Source organism: Trachinotus anak, unplaced genomic scaffold, assembly GCF_046630095.1.
Source record: "Trachinotus anak isolate AG129_WGS33_773 ecotype Australia unplaced genomic scaffold, CSIRO_AGI_Tana_v1 ptg000018l, whole genome shotgun sequence".
Taxonomy (NCBI): domain Eukaryota; kingdom Metazoa; phylum Chordata; class Actinopteri; order Carangiformes; family Carangidae; genus Trachinotus; species Trachinotus anak.
In genome coordinates, this window is record NW_027273869.1 from 18,596,228 (window position 1) to 18,616,275 (window position 20,048).

Sequence of the window (20,048 nt, forward strand, 5' to 3'; positions counted from 1 at the left end):
AAAATAAGGGAATCCGATGCTACATGACAGTAAACTGAGTATTTCTGGGCTTTGGACTGTTGATCAGACAAAGATAAATCATCTGCAGACGTCGTCTTGGGCTGTGGGAAATGATAACAGACATTTTCTCCATTTTCTGATCTTTTATAGACAAAACAATTAACTGATTCAATGAAAAATTAATTGGCAGATAAATGATTGTGAGTTGCAGCCTTAGTTTATGTCTCTGTAAAGGACCAGTGTGCAGGATTTAGTGGCCTCTAGTGGTGAGGTTGCAAACTGCAACCAACTCAATTTCCAACTGTGTAAAAAAACCACAGTGAAAAAAGGCCCTCTCTTTGGTTTGTCTTTTCTAGGCTCCTGTAGATATGAAGGCCTCATTCTAAGTTCATGAAAACACAATGATTCTTAGTTTCAGGTGATTTTACACTAGTGAACAGATCCCTCTGAATCCTCCACACAGCTCCTTTAACTTGTTGAACACAGCTTCTTCAGCCTCTCAGGTTAAAGTCACTCGTCTCCTCGTCTCTCTCAGTTTGTCCAGGACACTCTGAGTAAGAACGACACCGTCCTGCAGTTTTACTCTCCGTCGGTGAACAGCTCCCTGGACAGCCAGTCCCTCAGGACGATCCTGTATCTGGACAACGTGATGGAAGAGCTGAAGAACTTCGACTACCACCCCAACCCCAGCTTCAACGAGCTCGCCAAGAACGTCATCACCGAGACCAGCATCATCATCGTGACCGTGAGGACGGACGCTTTAAATTCACACCTTCCTCTCATGTTTCATCTCTGAATCCGCTGAGCTCTCTCGCTCTCTTTCTCTCTCTCTGTGTTGCTTTCAACAGGGTCGAGGTTTCTCCAAGGCGATGACGGCCAAAGAGGCTCAGGCGTTTGTTGGCGACGCCTCCTGTCACGTTAACATACTGCAGGTAAACACACAGGGAGGGAGCTTCATAACGAACGTACACTGTGGGGAGCTGGTGTTGGCATTTTATTAAATGTAGGATATCAGACAGTTACATCATCCATGTCTCCACCACTGCAGCGACGCTGGTTTCACTGAATTCCCTCTGAATCTGCCACATTTGCAGACTTCATTTTCATGAAAATGTCTAACATCTTCCGTTCAGAATAAAGGCAGTTATTAAGCAGTGGCTGGTGTAAATTTTAGCTCCTTTCTTACTGTAAGAAAACACCACAACATCCCTCTTCCTGACATCAAGAACAGGGCCTGAGGACCTTTTGTTCTAAGTGTAAAAACACCGGAGAGTGCTGTTTCTCTGTAGTTTATTTTTAGGTGAGAAATTACACTGATGATGATTAATACCTCAACTGAGGAGATGAAAGAGGTGCAGCACCACATGCATTTTAAATTAGAGCTAAAGTCAAAGCTTCCTGGTGTTTTTAACTTGAGTTTCAAACAGGTCACATGATGCTTATTATTATTATAGAAGTAGGCAGAGTCATTGTTTGACTATAAAGAGACACAAGCCAAAAGGGTTTGGAAACAGAGTTGGTGGATGGACAGTTGATCTTTATCTCATTAATAAAGTTACACCATCATCTGTCTGTTCATTCCCTCTCTCCATCGACTCTGTACAGGATGATAAACTGATCCTGGAGGCTCCTTCATCACAGCCCAGAGCCAGGTCCAAACGCCAGCGCAGAGACACAGCCAACGACATGCTGGAGCTCGTGGTAAACACACAACCAAAAAATTCCAATTTCCCAAGCTCCTTTGACATTTACATCACAGAGCGAGGCGTGGGAGCGAATATGCGCAGGCAGCAGTTTAACCATCAGGACATGACAGGATCTGGTCTGTGACAGACACGGACAACAACAAAAGAGGGAGACAAGTTGGGGGGGGGGCATGAAACACATTGGTATCATTCAGTGTGACTTTCACTTCCTGGGGACGTCGTCACCTCTGATGTCCACGTCCATAAAGCAGCTCAGAAATCACAGAAAAAGACACAGAACTTGCCTGAGAATCATCACATTTTTAATTTTCCTCAGTATCACAGTAAAACAGTGACAGTTGTCTGTACATTAATGAGCACACTGCAAACAGGAAGTGCTAATTGCTAATTCGGCTACTTTTAATGATGCAAATTTGCCAAAACAAATATAAGCTAAAGAAACCAGCACCATTACCTCCTCCCACCTGTAGCGGAAAATACAACAGCTCATTTGATGAGCTTTTACAGGGTCTTCCTCTCCTGATTGTTAGCCTATATGTTGGTGTTAGCATGTTAAGTCAAATTTCATACTGAGCTGAAAAGGAAAATTTTCCATCTTCCATGTGTATTTGTTCCAACCATCTTAAAGTGGAGTAAACGGCCTGATCTGTGTCTCTGTGCAGGTGAAGTTCGGTCATGGCGAGTGGTTGGTGGGTTCAGTCTACTACGCCAGAAAAGACGACATTCCTCTGGCCATAATCATCCCTGCAGTCATCATCCCGATGCTGCTCTTCATCGCCGTGTCCGTCTACTGCTACAGGTTCGACCACAAACTGTCAGAAACATCTGGACACACGGAGACGCCTGTTTTTCTCTGTGTTCATATGTTAAAATATCTTTGTGTGTGTGTGTGTTTTTGTGTGTGTGTGTGTGCGTGTGCGTGTGTGCTAACAGGAGGAAGAGTCAGCAGGCAGAACGAGAGTACGAGAAGGTCAAACACCAACTGGAGAACCTGGAGGAAAGTGTCCGAGATCGCTGCAAGAAAGAGTTCACAGGTACGCTCCCCTGACCGCTGTGAGGTCACATGACTGACGGAGGGGTTGCTGAAATAAAACCGAGTCTCATTTCTTAGACCCTCTAATTAACACCTCAGAAGTCTATTTTATATATATTAAAAAATGTATTTTGATGTTTAGATATTGAACGGTGAACAGTAATATCGTGAACAGCTGCATGTCTGGTTGATAATATAGGGAATATTCTGCCTCTTCTTCATATTTTAAAAACATAAAGTTCATAAACAGCATTTAAATCTCAAAAGAAAAAAAAAGAAGAAAATCTTTAAAAATCTTGACACAGTGTTAATTATCTGTTCATCCATCAGAACATTACCAACAGAAACTGCTCGCAGCTAATTCTGCTACTTTTAATGGAGATTTACTCGTCTACTGTCTTTCAAAAAATCGGACCCGACAAACTGGTGTTTGTCATCAGAGCTGGTCTTGTCAGCGTCTTGTCACACGCTGCGTTCACAGACCAGAGGACGTCACAGCTCTGACAGATTGTCTCCGCACTGTGAACTCCTGCCAACACAAATCAGCAGAACAGGCAGCGCTTTGGATCAGACGTTAGGAACTCCCCTTCAGGTCTTCAGGTCTGAATCTGACGGCTCTGAGCTCAGGGGGGGTCCACACACTCTTCACTTGTCAGACGTTCACAAGGAGACTTTTAAGGGTGGGGGTGGGGGGGGCGGTCCTCCTGTACATTTAGAGACTAACAGGAGGCGCAGGTTCAAGAAAATGATGGAAAGTATTTAACTGTTAGTTTTCTTTAATCAACAGTAAAGCTCCACAATTTATAAAATGATTATATCTATGTTTGATTGACACCTGCTTCCTGTTGAAGTCATTAATTCTACCCGGTAACAGTTGATCTTTCTGGCTGAAATAACATCTGTCTCCAGCTGTGGCTAGTGGAAGCTAATGAGGCTAATTTTAGTCCCAGGAGTTGGTTGAAGATACTTGCTGAGTTTTTCCCGTCTCAAAATGTGTCTTAAATATGCTGAGTCACACTAAAGGACTACAGCTGGGACTACATGTCCCAGGCAGAGCGTCCTCACCATGTGGGTTTTTCTGTGTCCATCAGACCTGATGATTGAGATGGAGGACCACACCAGCGACCTGAGCGAGGCCCGGATCCCCTTCCTGGACTACAAAACCTACACCGACCGAAACTTCTTCCTGCCCTCGAAGGAGGGAGGAGCCAACGACACCATGATCACAGGAAAAATACAAATCCCAGAAGCCCGCAGGGCCATCGTGGCTCAGGCCCTCAACCAGTTCTCCAACCTGCTGAACAGTAAAACCTTTCTCATCAACGTGAGTCTGAAGCTTTCTTTCTTTTTCTTTTTCTTCCTTCTAACAAGAACGAGATCGAGGGGGGGGGGTTATCACTGTATTGATCTTCACATTGTAAAACCCACCACCCTCCGTCTGCAGTTCATCCACACGCTGGAGAGCCGCCCAGACTTCAACGCCCGGGCTCGGGGTTACTTTGCGTCGCTGCTGACGGTGGCGCTGCACGGAAAGCTGGAGTATTACACCGACATCATGAGGACGCTGCTGCTGGAGCTGATGGACGAACACGTGCAGAGCAAGAACCCCAAACTCATGCTGAGGAGGTGAGGGGGGGCACATACACACACACTCTTCTTCTCTCTCTTTTTGTTGTGAATGTTGTAAATTAATATCAGCGTTTTCACAGAACTGTCAATAAAGTTAATGAAATATTGAAGTCCAGTCTGGAAAAACCTCGATCTTCTTTAGCTTTTATGTTTATTTCTGTATTCGTTTATTTACACTCTAACTTTTCCATGATGACAAAAAAATAAGTTTGACATGAAAAGTGGCTGCACAGTCCTAACATTTTATCTGGTGTGTGTGTGTGTGTGTGTGTGTGTGTGTGTGTGTGTGTGTGTGTGTGTGTACAGGTCAGAGACGGTGGTGGAGAGGATGCTCTGTAATTGGATGTCCATCTGTCTCTATCAGTTCCTCAGGGTAACACTGATTCTTTCACTTATTTTATGTTGTTTTCTCTTTTCCTTTGATTTCTTTTCATTTCCTTTTCACTTCGATCTGTTTCTCCTGCCGCTCTTCTTCTTCGTCTTCTTCTTCTTCTTCTTCTTCTTCTTCTTCTTCTTTTCCTGTTCCTTCACTTATAATTGACTCTCAGAGGCTCTGAAACCTGTTCAGTGGACCTGTTATTTCTCTTCTTCTCTTTTGTGTTTTCTTTTGGACAATTTTGGGCTTTTTGGAGAGTTGATACAGACGACGGCAGCGGACGTGTTGTGCTGATGTTTCTGTAATTTCTCACAGAAAACACTGTGTTCACACCTCAGCTCCAGACCGACTCTTCACACCGTGGACATTTTGTTGTTGCTGTTGTTGTGATTGGGATCAGAGGATGAATTTAGTCCCTCAGCCCAAACAACATTCAGACTGTGCGACTCTGAAACTCTGAAAACTTTGAAATGATCATGATTATTGAGTCTTATGACCATTACACATACAACCTTCAGAACAAATTCATTTTGTTGTACTTGTGTTTAAACCTTTAAATAGACAGAAATCTCCCCTCACGTCTTTCTTTATACTTAACTACAAATAAAATGTGTTTAAATTGACTCATTTTCTACTATAAAGACAGAAATAAATGTCCTACTAAAGCTGAATGAAAATCTAATTCTGCTCTATAGAAAATGTAGTCACAGTACTTTTAAACTTGCAGCAGGGAGCGTTTGATTTGTTGCACCAGTGTCAATATATTAAGGTAAATTAGGTCTGATGAATTGCAGAGAGGGTGAACGTGCGTCTCAGTCTGCAGGTGTTAAATAAAAGTCTGATCTCAGGTCCTAACGAATCAACATGGATCTGACACCTTCATGTGTTTATGTCCTCGTCTCAGGACACAGCCGGAGAGCCGCTGTACAAACTGTTCAAGGCCCTGAAGCACCAGGTGGAGAAGGGGCCGGTGGACGCCAAGATGAAGAAAGCCAAATACACCCTGAACGATACGGGACTGCTGGGGGACGACGTCGAGTACTCTGTGCTGGTCAGTACACGCAACACGCACAAACTGTAGTGTCACAGTGTTGAACAGTGTGGACTCCTTTTGGGTTTTATTCAGTGTTTGTAATCTTCTTTTATGCATAAAAGATATGCACAGTATTCCCAGGTGGTTAGCCCTGATGCTAACCCTGCAGTCCCAGTGAGCTTTGTTGTTGTGTTACATATCTGCAGCAGTTCAAGTGAAACCAGGTACAAGCTAGAAGAGCACTCAGCGAGCGCAGACCTCAACCAAAGCTAAAGTTAAACAACCTACACCAGACTTCAGAGACAAAAATTCAAATTCATAGAAACTGATCCGGATCAGCACCAAAATTTAATGGATTCGTCCCTGGTCCATGAAACATCCCTCCAGCAAGTGCAGTGCAAATCAGCTCAGTACTTTTTGCGTAGTCCTGCTGACAAACAAACAAACCAACAGACACTGGTGAAAACATGGCAGGTAATGGTGCACAGCTCTTAGAGCATAAGCTGAATGGGTTGTATTAGTGTTAATACTGGATTTTATTTTGATGTAACAAGTAGAGGTGAAATTCCTGATCTCACCTCGGGATAAAAGTCTCAGGCTGAGGTGAACGGTTTTTCCCTCGGCTGCTTATAATTATGGTTAAAATGATTTTATGTGAAAACGTCATTATTACTATTTATTATTACATAAAATATGTTGACTTTTTACTTAAAGCTGACATGATTCAAAGGGTGCATGTCCGTAGCTACCACTGCAGCTAGTTAACGTAGCTGCTACAGAGATTATGACTTTAGCTGCTTCAGCTGTTCCTGTGACTGTGGCTGTGACACATTAAAGGTCCCAGTTTACACTTCTCCTGTGTTATATGAAGTGTTTGTATCCATAACAAGATATAGTTGTGGTAACTACACACGGGGGCTGTGTGTGTGTGTGTGTGTGTGTGTGTGTGTGTGTGTGTGTGTGTGTGTGTGTGTGTGTGTGTGTGTGTGTGTGTGTGTGTGTGTGTACAGTGAACTGACGTGGTTGTTCTGAGTGTTGTATTGAAGCCACTGTGCTGTCACATCCATCAAATCTGTTAGAAGCAGCTCAGGTTCAAATCCAGAGAGATCTCCGACTAATGTGAACATGAGCGGTAAAGAGTCGTCACACACAGCTGCTGTAGACGTTTCCACAGCTGGAGTCTGAGCTGTAACCACCTCCACATCCACAGTGAGGCGGCTGTGATCACAGTGTACTGTCACCGCTCTGAATTTCCGAAGCAACAATGAGAAATAAAATGCATCACATCATCTCTGCTCTCCTGCCGTGTCTGCAGAGCTTTCTAAAGTGTCTGTGTGTTAAAACTGGACTAAATCAACACACTAACTGTTGCTGTGGATGTGGGGAGGACAGAAGTAGCTCAGAAAAAATTTCCCACTGTGATACTTCAGGGGCTGCAGCTTCTTAAAATGTGAGGATTTGCTGCTTTTCTCTGTTTTATTTCATTGCAAGTTGAAAATCTTTGGGTTTTTAATAATGAAATTCATGAATAATGAAAACAGTCATTATTCTGTCGCTCAGAGAATAAGTCTGCTTTCCCTCCATGGCTGCACTCTTCACTTCTGTCCCGTCAGGGTTAGTGTTTGGCTCACAGGTGTGTTTGTGATGTCAGACTCTGCAGGTGTTGGTGCACGGGGAGGGGCCAGACGTGACTCCAGTCAAGGTGTTGAACTGTGACACCATCTCCCAGGTGGGTGTGTCTCTAAATGTTCTGCTGTATTTGGTTCTTCTCTCATTTTGGTTGCAGCTGACTTGACTTTCTAACATCTATGCAGAGACTGGACTCCATTGTAAAAATATGTTGTGTGTCTCTCTACTTGACACCTTTTAATTTTGGATTAAAGGTGATTCACAGAACGTCAAAATGAGGGCAAAGTTCAGTGTTGATGAATGTGAGTGAAATATAATTTAGGTTTTTTTGTGAGTAATTAAAAATCTGAACTTCCTGCTCCCCAGGTGAAGGAGAAGATCATCGATCAGGTCTACAGGAATCTGCCGTACTCACAGAGACCGAAGGTGGAGAGCGTCGCTCTGGGTGAGACTCAGACACACACGGATAAACATCATTGCTTTTAATATAAAAAATGTTGTCATCACAAACCAGGAGTTGGTGGCCCCCTCAGGTCTGAGCTGGATCTGCACGGGGAGGGAAACAAAATACAAAAACAGCGAAACTAGTTTAACACATAAAGATCATATACAGGCTGTGTGAGTGTAAAACAGAGATTCAACTTATTTAGTTGAAAGGAAACAGTTTGGGTGCCTTTCATTTGTCTCAAATGTCTCCTCGTTTCCTTCACTTGTATCCTCTACTTCCTCCAAAGCAAGACATGAGGAGAGTGAAAGTCTGAGGGTAGAGAAGGGGAGAGAAATTTTATTAAGACTAAGATTATTGAGATTACACTGTTACAGAAGCCACATCACAGAATAAAACAGTCTCTCTGTCTCCAGTCGACCTCGTTTATTATAAAAACACATTAACGTTTGTGTGCTGGTGCGTCTGCAGAGTGGCGTCCTGGCTCCACGGGTCAGATCCTGTCCGACCTCGACCTGACCTCCCAGAAGGAGGGACGCTGGAAGAGACTCAACACTCTGGCTCATTACAACGTGAGTTCAGCCTGATGCAGATGCTTGAGCATTGACTTTATTCAGCGCAGGGAAAAAAATGTTTTAACTCAAATTCACCTCACGCAGCATCTTTGCCTCTGTCCTTCACTCCCCCCTCTCTCTCTCCCTTGGGGGGGGTTTGTCTTTTTGTCTCTCTCTGCCTTTGTCCTGCTGAATGTCCAAAGATCCCTTCATGTCCCAGAGGGTGAAACACCATCTGGAACATTTCAACCCCCCTCTCTCTCTCTGTGGCTGGGTCTGAATGGGGCTTAATTAACTTCTCTTTTTTTCAGATTCACTCACTAATTGTTGAGTGAAACTCTCCTCACCTCAGTGGAGCCGTTCCTCCGGCCAGATGTTGAATAATAAAACACAAATGAAGACGTATTTACCAGCTGTGATCCGGGAGGAATCCACTAACTGCTCCACACTCTCTGTCAAATCTGATTTTATTTCACCAAATAAGTTCCTCTACTTAAGATTTATATGAATATTTACATTTTTGTAGCACTATGATAAAAGTGTTATAAGAAAGAGTTTCTATTTTTCTAACCCAATAATTAAATATGAAATTGATTTACTGAAGAGATTTAAAGAGGAAGTGTTAAGAAATATGCACTTTTCAGTTGGTCACACAGCAATGACAGAAAATGATGGGCAGCTGTTTTCATCAGTTAATCATTTGAGGTCTTTATCAAACAGAAATGCCCATAAAAAATGTAATATATGTACATATATTCACTTTTCATATATATTCATATATGTAAAAATAATGTAATTGTATAACCTATTAGAAATTAGAACAATTTCATATATTGACTTTTGTCTAACCCGTACAAATATACATTCATATAAACTCATATCGACATATATCCAGAGGATGCATATATGTGATCATAATATATGTGATATATGACAGCATCACTCGTGATAGAGGGACATATATGTCATATATTACATTTCTGTATCGGCTGATAATCAGTTCATCATTTCAGAACATGTTTGAAGTGACGGCCGCTTTAAACAACCAGTCTGAGGCCACGAGCTTGACTCTGGACAATTTATGGTAAAACAAAGAAGAGATTAAAGGAGCAGTGAGACGTGTGATTCAGGGAGTCAGGGGAGAGTCCGGCTCCTGCTCCACACTCTGAGGTTTGTTAATCATCTTTGCTTCTGGGAGTCGAGCTCAGACCTTCTGTTTCTGCACTGAAACAACCAGAAAGTGAAGTGCAGAGAAATGTCGAGTCACATGAGACTCCTCCTCCTCCTCCTCCTCCTCCTCCTCCTCCTCCTTCTTCCCACGCTGTGCGAAAACCAACAGAAGCAAAGAAAACAAACTCACGCTCCTGCAGTTCCTCCTCTGACATTTAAAGAAAATCATTTATCGAGGAAGCTGCTGTGAGAGGCTCTTTAAAAACTGTGAGCTCAGATTTACTCATCCTCCTCTCTGGGTTCTTGTGTTTCAGGTTCGGGATAACGCCACATTGGTTCTGTCCAGAGTTCTGCACACACAGTCCTTCCACCAGCACCAAGACAGCCACGAAGAGAGTATGCACACGCACACGCCCACGCACACACACACACACACACACACACCCTGAGGCAGACTCTTTGGCAGAGGTGGAGTAAACTCTGCTAAAGAAAATGCACATCAACACATTTCTGTCCACAACCATCATGTGAATATGATTTATTTATATGATATTATATTTTTATTCTCTATTTACATGGATGGAAATTTTTTTTGCTCTAACCTGGTACAGTGCATCTCTCCCTGTTTATACAAGGTTGATGTTTAATTGTGCACAGTCCCTGCTGAAATAAATAAAGAAAATTTAATTAAAAATTAAAAATCTAATATAGGAGGTATATTGGTTTGTTGGTGCAACACTTGAAGCTCAAACAGTGAAAAACATGATGGAAATGAGACATTCCTGTTGGTCACATGATGTGAGGAAGGCTCCGGCCTCCTCGTCGCTCCACACACGACTGATGTGGACGTTCCTGCGTCATCGCTCTCTGCACTTTGTCACATTTTACTTTAATGGATAAACAAACTTTTCCACCTGAACCGAGCATAAAAACTCTTTTGTGATATTTTGAGGTTTGTGTCTCTTTGCGTAAATGTGCCGTCACATCTGAATAATAACGTGAAAGTCTCCATGATTTTGCCTAAATGATGATGACGTCCGACAGAAAACGCCCTGCTGGAGGACGACAACACCTTCCACCTGGTGAGACCGGCCGACGAGATCGACGAGGTGAAGTCAAAGAGAGGCAGCATGAAGGACAAGGCCATGACCAAAGCCATCACTGAGATCTACCTGACCAGGCTGCTCTCTGTCAAGGTGCACACTCCACCAAGTCATTAGTTTTCCAGATGTTTTGGTGACAGTCAGAAGGAACATTTATATAAAGACTTATTTGATATTATCACAGGTGTATTTTACTCTATTATTATTCATCATCTGTTTGTACAGCAGCCTCTGGTTACAGGAGGACATGAATAAACACTCACAGCTACGTTACACTGTGTTATGAAGCATTTATGAAATGTTTACATGCTGCTTATAAATAAAATAAATTTAAAAATCATATATAGTAAATATGTTAATATGTTCATTTTAAACACTGTATCAGTGTGTGTGTGTGTGTGTGTGTGTGTGTTACAGGGCACTCTGCAGCAGTTCGTGGACAACTTCTTCCGCAGTGTGCTGTGTTCGAGCTCCGTCGTCCCTCCCGCCGTCAAATACTTCTTCGACTTCTTGGACGAGCAGGCGCTGAGGCACGACAACGTGGACGAGGAGACGCTGCACATCTGGAAGACCAACAGGTTACAAAACGCACACTCAGTGAAAAAAAAATTAAACTATTGGTAAATACGGAAACAAATAGTGATGGAGAGTGATCAGTTACTGCTGCAGTTTTCTCCCTTTATCTTCAACTTCATCTTTTTCAGCTGTGTTCATCTGGAAATACAGAAATTGACTCATTTCAGTTTCTCAGAGCCGAAATTGATGTTTTCAAATCTTTGCAAAATATTGATACGGACATTGATTTAAAAAAAAAAAGATCCTCACATTATAAATGAGAAGCAGGACATTTTTACTTTGCTTTTTGTTTGAAAAATGACTGAAAAGTTAGATTATTTATATGTTTAGTATTAACTGACTGAAAGAATATAGTTAACCTGAGAAATCATCACGAGTGAGTGAGTGAAACGTGTGATCAGTGTCCGGGGAAAGTACTGGGTGTGAGTGGGGGACGTCACTCAAACAGCGTGGCGTGGATCACGCCGTCAGTGAGCAGCTCCCGCCGGCTGACGCGTGACTTCTTAACTGATCCCACGTCTCTTCAAAGCCGCTCTGAATCTCTGCTGGAGATACGACCTGCAAAGAGAAATAATTACACTGCTTCTCAAGCTGTGTGTGTGTGTGTGTGTGTGTGTGTGTGTGTGTGTGTGTGTGTGTGTGTGTGTGTGTGTGTGTGTGTGTGTGTGTGTGTGTGTTACACCTCATCGACTAAACTAGAGTGTAATTATGGCCTCGTTACTGCTAAACCAGACAGCCGACCACATGAAAGCCTGATTTAATTGGCAGGCTGTTATCAGGACGGATAAATGATGACAGAGCGGAGACAAACGAAGAGGAGGAGGAGAAGAAGAGAGGGAAGAGAGACGGACAGAGAGAGACAAAGAGATTGCTTTTTCCTTAACATCTCTGCTTTCAAACTGGCCTTGAGCTCGGCCTGTCAGTCAGCAGGAGACACTCACACGCAAACAAGTTGGACAATGAAATATTCATCAGCTGTGCTGAATTATTGACAAGGGTTATGGTCTGTGGAGGTAGAGGGAAGGAAGACACGGCAGGAGGAGATGAAAGGATGGAGGGAGGAGGGAAGGGAAGGGAAGCAGTGTCTCAGCAGCTTCTTAAAAAGTTTGAAACTGGCCAGAATACTTCACCAATTCTGTGTTTTACTTCTTTTAAGAATAAAACACGTTTGTAAAAAAAACTGTGGGGAAATCCTGCACAGTGGATCTGCAGTTAGATGATAAACCAAATTCACTTTGACAAAGTTCTGATTCTGATCTCCAGTTCCAGAGTTTTTAATAAGGTGTCAGAAAGTGTGGATGTCCTGACCTGAGTCCTCCTGTGTCCTCAGCTTGCCTCTGCGCTTCTGGGTGAACATCCTGAGGAACCCCCACTTCATCTTCGACGTCCACGTGACGGAGGTGGTGGACGCATCGCTGCACGTCATCTCTCAGACCTTCATGGACGCCTGCACCAAGACGGAGCACAAGCTCAGCAGAGTCAGTTCACACACACTGTTTCTGGGGTTTTGTGATTTAAACGTCAGCTGCACCGGTCAGTGATTTGAATCACATGTGGGGCCCCTGGTTTGTTTTCTAATTAACACAACCAGGGGCCACATGCGGTCGCCTGCTGTTCAGAAGCTGCGTCTCTGGACACGTTTTTAATTTTCATCACTATCTTGCTCATCGGTTGTGGCGCTGAGGCTCGCACCGCCCCAACAAACTGGTTGCAGAAGAGTTAATTAACACTTAATCACAAAATGAACCCTGCACCGTTTGAGCCTCACACATTGATTATAATTAACAGTGCAGGAGAAGAAACATCTTCGCTCCACACAGAACAAAGTTTTGCAAATTAAAATGATTCTGAGAAATGAACAAACATCTTTTATCTGTGTTTTCTCTCCGTCTGACCGCAGGAGTCTCCCAGCAACAAGCTGCTCTATGCAAAGGAGATTTCCACGTACAAGAAGATGGTGGACGAGTGAGTTTCTTACAGGAAACATACAGAAAATGAATGTTTTTAATGCAACAAACAAGATTAGAAGACAAAAGTATCTAGTGTCCACCTGCTGGTCCTGAAGGTCCTGGACGTATTATATCTTCACTGACCTGTTGTCACATATTGGTGATCGGTCTTTGATTGATTAGATTTCCATTAAAGCTCTCTGCTGTGATGTGATGCTGCATGTGTCTGTACAGTACCATTTCTAATGGGTTTCTAAGGGTTAATCAATCAATTTCTAATGATTGATCATCAGAAAGTGATTTGTACAGACAGAACAAACGTCGTGTTTGATCACTTGATATCTTTAGATACAGTAAGAGACTGGATCAGATGTGTGGACTGTGTGTGTGTTTCCCCAGTTACTACAAAGGCATCAGACAGATGGTTCCAGTCAGTGACCAGGACATGAACACACACCTCGCTGAGGTGTCCAGGGTATGAAACACCGTCTGTGTGTGTGTCTGTGTGTGTGTCTGTGTGTGCTGTCATTTTTAACATTACAACTACCACTGTTAATGCAGTGAAGACATTACTGGTAACTGCTATGATCAGCCTTTAAACAAGCTTTCAGTAATCAGCACTGGCATGTTACAGGATAGATGGATGGTCAGGTAGTTAGATAGATAGATAGATAGATAGATAGATAGATAGAACATTGTATAAAATACTTAAAATCTGCTCCATCTTGACCAGCTACAACAAGAAGTGAAGAAATGGTACTTGGTCATGTAATAATAAAATAATAATATAATGGGAAATGTTCTCAGCAGTGTATAAAATACATTTTTTCACTCAGCGAGAGCTGGAGAGCAAAAATAATCTCCTGATACAGAGAACGATATTATCAGCCACTCTATCTTTAAATTACTTTAATGTTGGACTGTGCACAGTCAAGCACTGTATGAGTATCTGTAATTATGGAATCAGCAAAACTTGTCTGGTCAATGTGCTCCAAAGTCTTGGTGATAAATTATGGCTGTGGCACATACTGAAGATAAGACAACTGTTCACCAGGCTCCAGTGGTTTTATTATACTGCAAGTTCACTACAAGTCTCAGATACAGTTATATACATATGGTAAATGTATAATACTATAACTGGTGGTAATCCACAGTTTGTGACATTATAAACAAACAGAGAGATGGACACATTAGTCTGAATTCATTCAGCCATTATAAAACAAGTTATAGTAAGAGGTCCAATCTAAACACTGAATTATATAGAGACATAAAATGTAGTAAAAACACCATTAAAAGATCAGTTCATCGGCAGGAGAGAAACACAGACACATATACACAACACAGATAAGTAAACCAGTCTCAGCATATCAGATGTTAACCTATAATATAGTGACAGTTCTGATTAATCATTGCTGAAGTGTAATTACAGTCATCCATAGGGCTTCTGCAGATATACAATATGGCTGTTATTGCATTGGACAACTACCAAGTGTGTTACTGCCAATACATTGATTGTTTTGTCAGAAAATATTACTATAAAATAATAATGTAGTAATAGTGTGTCTGTTTAATTTCACACAGCCCGAGGTGATGTCTTAAAATATCTTATTCGGTCGCAGCTCTACCAGAAATATGACCCAACAACAACGACAGACCCAGTACAACCAGTTGACTTTCATCCTCAGATGACTTTGCTTTTTCTGATTGCAAAATTAGACGTGATTAAAATTCATGTGATTATCACAACTTCTGCTTTACATCACTGTACTTTGCCAGAGGCTTCTGTCCAACAGCAGTGGCAGGAAGTTTGTGGGGATTTTTTAACTTTTTTAAAATCAGTATTACGCACATTCCTGACTTGACATTTAAATGGCAACATATTAATGTCTACTTCAGAGGGTTTTAACAGTTTTAATATGGAACCTTTATTTCCACTTGTAGCAACACACAGACAAGCTGAACACCCAGGTGGCCTTACATCAGCTGTACCAGTATGCCAGCAAGTACTATGATGTGGTAAGAAAAGTCTTTCACTTTCAAAGTTTTATTGTGCACAGTTACATTCCTGCTTCAGTTTGTGGTGAGAAATCTGTGCGATACAAGAAAGAATAAATGAATAACTTTTGTCTTGGCCATTTAGTTTCCTTATTTCATTATGATGACACTGCAGTAATAAATACGACTTAATGTATGTCAGGTTGAAATTTTAAAGTTTGCATCGTTTTTTTTCAGATCATCCAGTCACTGGACGAGGACCCAGCAGCCCAGAATAAACAGCTCACCCTCCGCCTCCAACAGATCGCTGCCGCCCTGGAGAACAAGGTCACTGACCTTTGACCTCTGACCTCATGGAGGGGTCTGGGTGAGAAGCTAACAGCTACTAAAACACAGGATGTTGTTTTCCATTTAAAGACTCAAAAGAGGATGAGCTTGCAGACTCTACCGAATGTTTGACCATGTAAGGACTGAAGTGGGAGGGGCTAGTGGAGCCAAGGAAGCTGTTGACTTTATAAGTACTGAATGGAAGGAGGTATGGGACTCCAAGGGGGGAGAGGAATGGAAATTTTGGACAATTGAAGTGTTAAAATGTGCTCAGAGTGGTGGAAACTGACGAGCTGATATCTGCTGCAGTTGTATGGCGTACTTCCACTTGGCATCCCAAAGCAAACACCAAGGAGGGATGCAAAATGGTGACCGTAATATGGCTGCAGATGGGAGCTCTATGATATCAAAGGGTTATTTTTATAATTGTAGCTAGGGAGCTTGGTTGGTGTAATCCTTGGACCTAGCTGGACAATGTTTCTGTGTTTGGCTTCTCTACACCACAAATTTAAATTTTACCATATAGGGACTAAAGACAAAAAGTGCCACACAAGGAATGAAGATTGAAGATTTTGGATAACTGAAGAATATTCATGAAGTAAAAAAAACAAGTATTTACTTTTTGCCACTTAACCCTTGTGGAAGTTGGGATTGGAACTGCACAGCTTCTGGACGCATTGTGACCACTTTTCCCGTCTATAAACTGTAAACTTGAGTTGAATTTGAGTTGAAGTTTTCATCCTAAACAGTGAAAACGCTTGGATGAACTTTTTCCTTGAAACGAGCTCAAATAAAAATGGATCAACCAATGAAAACCCACTACGGTACATACCACTGCCCAATCAAGGGTCTTGGTTTGGTCTTGATGGCACAACTGAGGAGAGTGAATTCAGGGTACGGTACGATGAGTTAATTTAAACCCAAAAATCAAACCACAACATAGGTTTTTCTTGTATCATGTCCAAATCGTATCAGATTAGCTGCAGTATGTGTTTCTATGCTGATGACACTGTGCTGTTGCCTCAAATCACAGCTGAATAATTTCATGCTGTGTAGTTTTAGTATTATTCTTTGTGTGCAGGCTTTAAGCAGAGGCTTTGCTTTTCCATTTACAACATGAAATTTATCTTTTTAATGGACTGATACAGTACCACTTAGTTTTTGTTTTTGTGAAGTGTTAATCAGGGTGGTCCACAATGTCATGCTGTGTGTAAGTATGTGGTAAGTGAGGACCAGCTTGTTTTTACTTTCTGTGAAAACTCATGACTGCCTAATCATGTGGTATAAACAGCCAAACTCTTTAGGTGAGATTTGTTTTTATACAATGTATGATTTAAATTCTTTTATAATACCCCCTTCATAGATATTGCTGCATTTTTTTTATTTACTGTTTATATGCACACATAATAAGAAATAACTTAAGTGTCTTCTGAAGACAGGGTATGTGTGGATCCTTCAAAAATGCTTAAAATAAATCTAAATTAAGGTGGTAAGTGTTAAAATGTATTGAATGCAGTTATTATAGGCCCTAATCCTCCATCATGAATCACCAGTTGTTAAAAAAATATGCATTCAATTAGTTTTACCAGCCACAGATGACTTAGGTTAACTTGATTTCACCAGGGTGATGCAGTCAGCACATACACTGAAAACACACAGCCAAAAATATGAATGTCTTCAAACAATTAATTGTACTTATACTGTGGAAGATTTAAAATGCATAAAACCAAATCAAACAAAAAAAATAAAGTAAAATACATTAAATAGTTATTAATGATTTTTCTTGAATTATGACAGCAATTACATACAAAAAAAGAAGATACATAATTTTATGTTTACTGTAATTCACTTTATTTCTTTATTTGTTTTTATTTTATGTATTTTTGGTCTTCCATACAATCATACAAAAAAATACCTGTGTGCACATAAATGTTTCCTAGCACCTGAAAAGACTCTGTGGATATGCATGTGCCTCCTGATGATTGCCTTCTCCTTCTTCTGTCCATTAAATGTTTCATACTGTTCATGAGGTTTGTTTAATCAGAAATAGGCTGATTTAGTTTTGTTTCTGGCTTCCGCAAAGTAGAATGAAATATGTTTATGTCAACTGTTAATGAGAGAAACATGGGAGAAAAAAAAACTCTGTAAATGAGTGAATTCTGGACCAAGTTATTAGAAGATCTGCAACAGTCTTTGGGTTTAAGTACCATTACACAGCTGACGTGTAAATGAACTCATTTATCTTCTCCAGTGCTACATATTAATCATCGTCGCCATAGAATCATTATATATCTGCATTATTCTTTGCCTTCTGAGCCCAGACGACGTGCTTTATGTAGTGTAGTTAATGTCAAAAAATAAATATGCAGTTTGTAAGTTGGATGATAAACCCCGAGTCTTCTGGGGAAGAAGGAAGTGCTTTGTGTCTTGTTTTGGGGTTTTTCAGTGGAAGCTGGATTTATTGATTCCTCTGAGCTTTCAGATCTTACAAACTGCATCTTTAAATTCTGAAGCAATACGACTTTTAGGCTGGTGCTGTATCTTTGTACTCATGTCTTGAATTCTTTAAACTGTTTATGGACACACCACAAGGTTTTGACCAGAATTTGGCACCACATGGCCTCCAGATACAAAGACTGAAATAAACACATCTTAGCCTGTTTTTTTTTTTTTTTTACTTCTCATAAGCTTTCTTCTGAGCATTTCTTTCTCAGAAATTTGTTTATGAAAACCACTTCCGTGCCAAATAACTTCAAGTAACTATTGTGTGTGTTGTAGTGTGTAATTTCCAAAGCCTGGACTGTCAACTGTGTGTTTGATGAGTGTAGCCAGAAATGAGGGGAACAAACAATTGTGTATTAAATAATCTGGTGGTACTTTTATAAAAACTGTGGAAATGTGAAACTTTTTGGAGGTTGTTTTCAATGTCGTTTCAGATGTTCAGATGTCAGAAGACCTTGCGCAGAGTTTCACCAGCTTTTCAAAGCAAACTGCCACATTTGTTTTAATGTGTAGATCTTTAAATCCTTTTGAAGTGTTTCCCATTGTGTTGCTGACCCAAGAGCACAATCTCTACTCACTCTACAAATATAGTGTATTAAATGTAAAATATAAGATATCAGATTCATGTTGAGAACAAGATTTTACACAGTTTATTGCTTAAAAACGATCTCTTATCTCTTATCTCTTATCCTCCCCCAACACTAGCTTCTTTCTGCCTTCTTTTTGCTGCCAGCGAGTGCCTTAAAGAGTAGAACTGAGAGTAGATTTGGAAGGAAAAGCCAAAAAAGACATCTAGAAGCTCATATAGTAGGTTTACTGCATGTTTGTGGTTATTAACTGGAAGACCATAGTGGAAAACAGGAGCTGTATTTAAGTATTGTAGAGAGGCAAAGTTGGTACTGACAAATGTTTTTAAACCTTGTACAAATACGAATTTAGACAGACATACCAAGATCACCCATGGTCTGGAATGTAATTTTTGAGAAACATGTAACTTGTCAGAAACCATTCAGTAAATGTCACACCAGTGTCAGGCGTGCATTACTAACTTCAGATTGTTTTATTTGACATTCAGTCCAAAACTAAAATATATTCAGTTTGGCGCTTCTGCCGAAAACTGATAAAACTGTTCAATGATGATTCTGAACGTACCTCAAATTAATAAAAAAAAACATTAAGTTAGCATAAACAGATATTTCTTGCTTGTTCTGAACTGTAGGAACGCTATTCACTGAAACACATTTTAACCACATATGGACACTAAAATACATTTGCATATATTTTGCATCTGTAAAACTAATTTTTGGGAGTAAAGCTAGCTTGTAATGCTACAGTGAGTAAATGATAAGACATTTGTGAATTTGTAATTGTGCAACCTGATTTATTAAATCACTAGTTTAAAACTAGCTCACAACTTATGAAGGACTTCATGTTCAAATGAAGTAATGGATTTAGAAATAGTTGGTGCAGCCCAGCCCGCTCGCCTCGTTAACCTCTGTTGTGCTAACTTCTGTAATGCAATGCGTTTAATCACAAGGACTTATTTTTTCTGTTTTTCTGGAAAGCTGAAATATAATTATTTTTTCTGTCCATACTCTACCTGAAATCGTACTGGACATTAATATTTTAGTGCCTGTTCATTTAAAAAAAAAAGATCTAATAATTACTTTGTTAGCATTTAACATATTCTGTTGATCCTACAAGTTCACGTGAAGATCCAAGTTGGAAAACTGATTTTTCTGAAAGGTCTGATACTTGGAGTTTAATACCAAACTGGTTAAAAATATGAAAGCCTCACAAAGAATATCATTTAAAATGTCACTTAAAATCAAATTGTAATGTTTATTTTGCTTATTTCCTTCCCTGCTGAGATCTTGATGAGAATATCAATACCACCCTCATGTCTACACCGGAGACAATGTGGTTACCCTTTATTGAACAGGATTTTTTTTTTTAAACCTTCACACATCCAACTCTGCAGTAAAACGATTGTCAGTCATTGTTATTACACTTTGCTCAAA

General features: G+C 40.7%; 1 protein-coding gene across 5 annotated transcripts in view; it reads left to right on the forward strand.

Annotated features, from left to right (window-relative positions):
- plxnb2a.1 (plexin b2a, tandem duplicate 1) overlaps positions 1–18,429 on the forward strand; it is a 166,554-nt gene extending 148,125 nt beyond the window's left edge. For all 5 annotated transcript variants that reach the window (XM_071502766.1, XM_071502765.1, XM_071502764.1 and 2 more), the window contains 20 exons: positions 536–745; positions 849–932; positions 1,606–1,701; positions 2,369–2,505; positions 2,640–2,740; positions 3,831–4,063; positions 4,184–4,365; positions 4,675–4,741; positions 5,649–5,795; positions 7,429–7,506; positions 7,773–7,851; positions 8,323–8,423; positions 9,890–9,971; positions 10,620–10,771; positions 11,096–11,256; positions 12,585–12,732; positions 13,155–13,219; positions 13,603–13,678; positions 15,145–15,219; positions 15,436–18,429. In XM_071502766.1, coding sequence (XP_071358867.1) covers positions 536–745; positions 849–932; positions 1,606–1,701; positions 2,369–2,505; positions 2,640–2,740; positions 3,831–4,063; positions 4,184–4,365; positions 4,675–4,741; positions 5,649–5,795; positions 7,429–7,506; positions 7,773–7,851; positions 8,323–8,423; positions 9,890–9,971; positions 10,620–10,771; positions 11,096–11,256; positions 12,585–12,732; positions 13,155–13,219; positions 13,603–13,678; positions 15,145–15,219; positions 15,436–15,540 — 2,379 coding nt within the window. In that variant the 3' untranslated portion in view covers positions 15,541–18,429. The remainder of the gene's footprint in view (positions 1–535; positions 746–848; positions 933–1,605; positions 1,702–2,368; positions 2,506–2,639; positions 2,741–3,830; positions 4,064–4,183; positions 4,366–4,674; positions 4,742–5,648; positions 5,796–7,428; positions 7,507–7,772; positions 7,852–8,322; positions 8,424–9,889; positions 9,972–10,619; positions 10,772–11,095; positions 11,257–12,584; positions 12,733–13,154; positions 13,220–13,602; positions 13,679–15,144; positions 15,220–15,435) is intronic.
- The last annotated feature ends 1,619 nt before the right edge of the window (positions 18,430–20,048 follow it).